Here is a 4,951-nt window from a genome sequence, read left to right as displayed (position 1 = left end):
ATTATAGCATGAATAAAAGACAATTATCATGAACAAGGAAATATAATAATCCTTTTATTATTGCCTTTAGGGCATATTTCCAACAGAAGCAACAACGGTAGATGCTGGAATCAATGAATTTTTTGCCACATTGATGGAGTGGTACTGTTTGGGCGGCGGGGACCGCGGGGTGACACGATTTTTTGTTGCAACCAGCAAACTGAAAAGCTACAACCGTCGAGTTGTTTTGCTAGGACAGCGACATGTGGAAGTGGGTGATCCAGTAAAGACGATGACGATGCGGTCGTGTGCACTCGGGCGAACGAGCGTCGACACGCAGATGTTGCACTCCCAATGTTGCAGCCACAAGGGCGGAGAGCTCCAGCCGCCGCGGGCCGAGGCTCCGTGCCAGCGTTTGCGCGTCTACGACCATTCATAGTAGGAGCTGCAATGAGCCATGGCCGAGCACGTCCATCGACAACGGGTGTTATAGGAGGGGAGGGGGGGGGGCAAATGTAGATGAAGATGGACGGCACGGAGAGAGGGGGGGAGGGGGGGGGGGAGGGGGCAGCGACACGAGCGGTCCGACAGGCGGGGCGGCGATCTCCCCTGCAGCGCATGTGGGATCCGATGCGTCGAAGAAGAAAGGGGAACGGCTCACACGGCCAGGGGTGGTCGATCTGAACGGCTCACGCTTGACCGGCCAAAGTTTTGGGCCGGCCGGCCGGCCAGCCGGCGCCTAGCGCTGGCGTTTTGCTTACCCGGGAGGAGCAACAGGAGGAGCACCTTCCGGCTGGTGCACTGCCACGCACACACGATCCGTTTACAGAAGAAGTGTCACGAATAACCCACGGAAGCAAACCTACAGGTAGCGATCTATCTAGAGTGAATCTAGGAGCAGAGCAGGTAGAGAAAAAGGCAGCGAGCAAGTGGCGCCCCCCATTGGGCCGAGTGGCACAGGCCGCTGCGGCACCGCATGTGGCCCGGGACCGGGTGGCGTTTGACCAGTGCCACGCGCGCACACACACACACCGGGCAGAGCCGTCGACAGGGCGCGGGCGCAGGCCACCAGGCGCGCTGCCACTGGCCGCCCGGGCGCGAGCGAGACGGAGCGGGCCCCACCCCCCCGCGGCGGGACCGGGCGAGCCACCTGGACGCCTCTCGCCCTCGCGCTCGCCGACAGTGCTCGCGCCCACACCACGCGCGCGGCGCACTCGTCGCGCGCGCACTGGCTGTCTCTGGCCACGGAGCGAGCAGTGAGGGCGGGTGCGTGCGACCGAGCGAGCGAGCGAGCCCCACGCCGGCCCAGGCACCAGCTCGATGGAGCTCTCGCTGTCTGGTGAGCGAGGGGGGAGGGAGGGTGCGGGGAGGTAAAAACGGAGGGAGGGGGCAGAGGCAGACCGAGCAAACCACCTGCTCGGCCAAAAGAGGCAAAGAAGCGGCCGCCCCAAACGCACCCGCCCGGGCGGACTCATAGATAGATAGGGGCCATACTACTACTACTACCACCACGAGCGAGCCAAGCTGAGATACATACGGACATCACCCCCACCCACCCAGAGAGCGAGCCATGGCCATGGAGGCCGACGACGACGACCTGTGGGGCGCGGTCACCACCAGCCCCAGCGCCTCGCCCCCGCCGCCCTCCTCCGCCGCAGCCATCTCCACCGCGCTCAGCCTCAACACCCGCCTCCAGCTCCTCGCCGCCACCGGCGTCGGCGGCGGCTCCCCGTTCCACCCCGGCGGCGTCGGCGCCGGCTCGCCGTTCCACCCGGGCGGCGGCTGCTACCGCAATGCGGCCGCGTCCCCGACCTCCTTCTTCTCCTCTGCCGCGGCCTCCTTCCCCCGCATCGCGCCCGTCGACGCCGGCCCCGCGCGCCGCGCGCTGGAGCGCGAGATGTGCTACGGCCACGGCGCCGCCGCCTGGCCCGGGGCCCCCGGCGCCGGCGGGGGCGCCGCCGCGCCCGTGGACCGGCGCAAGAAGCGCATGATCAAGAACCGCGAGTCGGCGTCCCGCTCGCGCGCGCGCAAGCAGGCCCACGTCACCCAGATCGAGTCGGAGGTGCACCAGCTGCGCGAGGAGAACGAGCAGCTCCGCCTCAAGTACGACCAGGTAAGCAGGCACCCCCCGCTCTCTCCGTCTCTCGGAACCATTCCTGGCCGTACCTAACCCGTCCCTCTCCTCCATGGACCCTCGCGGCGGCGGCGGCAGCTCAAGGCTTCGGTGGAGGTGTCGGTGCCGGTGAGGAAGACGCTGCAGAGGGTGCTCTCGGCGCCCTTCTGATCCTTCTTCCTTCCCGAGGGGTCGAGATCGAAGCAAGCAGCTCCTCCAGCCACCACCGCCACTACTACTACTCACATAGCTAGAGTGTTGCAGTAGCTAGCACTTACTAGTAACTATTACCAGCTACTACTACGGTGATCATCCATCATCGTCCCTGTAAATCCATATGGATGTTATTGTGTTCCTCCTTTTCCTTGACTTTCACTAGGCCGGCCGGGGCTGTCTCAATCTTTTTGGTCACTCAGCTAAACTAGAGGTGGCAATGCGCGAGGAAAGGGAAGAAGACGCAGCAGCTTAATCTGTACAGCGGCAGCTGCTACCAGTAGTAGAACTCCTAGTAATCATAGCCGTTGTGGATTAGCCAGGCAGCAGCTGGTTCTTGTTTTGCTGACTTGGTGATTAATGATATTATGGTGCTACTTTACTTACTGTTAGTTCTAGTGCTAGTATTGTTATTACTGTTGTTAGTTACCGTGATGATATGATTTGTGTTGCTGTTGCTGTTGCTGTCGCGTGGGAGGGATTAGGGTAGAAAGGGAGGCCACGGCCTCGCCGAGGGAAGCCCGGCCTGCCTGCACAAATGTGGCAACTATCGCCTCCTGGAACAACGACACTTCGGGTGACAAATTGCCCGCCTGCCTGCCGACCTCATCCCCACCCCCAGCCGCTCTGTTTTCTCCGCCGGCCCCTGGCCGTGGCCGTGGTCCATGGACGGACGACGGCGTGCTGGGATTTACCCTTTCCCCTCTTCTTTTTAGTAGACACATAGACATTGTAGAGTAGTAGTACAAAGTTGACACTTACTCCCCCTGTCTCATAATATATGAGCGTTTCTGACATTAATATAGTGTAAAAAACGTTCTTATATTGTGAGACTGTCTCATAATATACGAGCGTTTCTGACATTACTGTAGTATTAAAAATGTTCTTATATTGTGGGACGGAGGAAGAAGAGTATATATACAACCAACGATCCCGGCTTTGTTCGCACGTCGGTGTCGGAAAGAGACGCCGTCTTTCTATCCGAATAGCCAAGCCCGCAAGTCCGCCGCGACGTCGCTCTCTCCCCTCCTCCCTTTGGCCTTTCCGTTCTACTAATAAATTAGTTTGTTTGAAAACACGAAACAAAACTGCCGAGTCCAGCAACGGCCGCGCCCATTGTCTGTTGACAAGAGAAAAGTCAGGTACTCCTCCTCCTACTGTTTGCTTAGACCACGCCACAACGTTCCGCAGCGCGTGCCAGGGCAGGGGGGGACGTGTCTGTCTCGGCGTAGCCAATCCTTGTGGGCCACGTACGACGAAATGTGTGGTACTACTGCGATCACTCCGAGACTAGCCACAGTAGAGAGTAACATACACATATTCCTAGACTATGTTACTACTCTTTTTGGTCCTTTTTAGGGGTTGTTTGGTTCTAGGACTTGCATTGCCATACTTTGCCACACATTTTTGCCAAGCTTGTCTAAGATTAGTTCATCAAAATAAGAGCCATAAGTTGGCAAGCCTAAGGGAATCTTGCCACACGTTTTGAGTGTATGCCATGTGGGGCCCAAGTATGGCTTGCCTAAAGTGTGGCTTGAACCAAACACTCATCTAAGTTGGTCAAACTTACCTAACTTTAGGTGTGGCAATCTTTGGCAAAGTTAGTCACAAACCAAACAACCCCTTAGTTTGCATATAAGATTTGTCTGAAGTTAAGCCTCGTAAAGTTTGACCAACTTCATAGAAAAAAATATCAACATTCACAATGTGAAATCAATACCTGTTTATGCATTAAGACTTAAAGTTTCATATTGTATAAATTTAGCATGATAGATGTTAATATGTTTTCATATAAATATGGTTAAACTTTGAGAAGTTTGACTTCAGACAATTCTTATATGCAGAGTAAAAAGGACCGGAGGGAGTACCTTCATATTGGGTAGCAACATAATAATTGCATTGGGACATGTGATGTTATAGTAACTAGCTAAGTTACTCAAACTACCTCTCTCCTCATTAACTCATTGCAACATAAGACTACTCTATAGTGGGTAACTATGTTAATACTACCTTCATAGTGGGTACTAACATATGTGTTGTGTCATGCATCACTTCATTTATTAGGTTATAGACTCATCTTTTCTTAATATGTGTGATGTTACAGTAACTTGCTATGTTACCACATGCCTCTCTTTTTGCATTAATTACATGCCACATCATCTATTTTTCTAGATAAGTGTGATGTTACCATCTATGTTATTCCCATTATGGGTAGTCTAAACAAATTTGCTGAGTTGGACTCGATGTTGCTGCTGAAGTTACCCCCGCTGTGACTAGTCTGAGAAGGTCTGGTCTGCGGCAAGTAAATGATGATCCATTCTTGACTTGCTTATTTCTGGAGTACCCCCTCCGGTATTTTTTTTAGTTCGCATATAAGCTTTGTTCGAAGTCAAGCCTCGTAATGTTTTACCAACTTTATAGAGCCTTGTCCCTCGCAAAAAAACTTTATAGAGAAAAATACCAAGTGGAATCGATATCATCAGATGCGTTATGACTTTAATTTTCATATTGTATAACTTTAGTATTATAGACGTCGATATTTTTCATACAAATATGATCAAATTGTTGATATTTGACTTAGAGTATTGTTTATATAAAAAGGACCGGTGGGAGCGAAAGTGCCTTTCTACTCCCGATCTCATTTGA

The 4,951-nt window shown here is 53.7% G+C and overlaps 1 protein-coding gene across 1 annotated transcript; it reads left to right on the top strand.

Moving 5' to 3' along the window:
- Window positions 1–1,344: 1,344 nt before the first annotated feature.
- On the top strand, window positions 1,345–2,687 carry LOC125510182 (uncharacterized). The gene is made up of 2 exons (XM_087521468.1): window positions 1,345–2,092; window positions 2,192–2,687. The coding sequence occupies exons 1-2, from the start codon at window positions 1,550–1,552 to the stop codon at window positions 2,261–2,263; spliced, it is 615 nt and encodes a 204-aa protein (XP_087377594.1). The 5' UTR covers window positions 1,345–1,549; the 3' UTR covers window positions 2,264–2,687.
- The last annotated feature ends 2,264 nt before the right edge of the window (window positions 2,688–4,951 follow it).

Source organism: Triticum urartu, chromosome 5A (genome assembly GCF_056163025.1).
Source record: "Triticum urartu cultivar PI428250 chromosome 5A, HENAU_Tu73, whole genome shotgun sequence".
Lineage (NCBI taxonomy): Eukaryota > Viridiplantae > Streptophyta > Magnoliopsida > Poales > Poaceae > Triticum > Triticum urartu.
The sequence above is the reverse complement of the archived record's forward strand: the minus strand, read 5'-3'. Positions and strand labels throughout refer to the sequence as shown.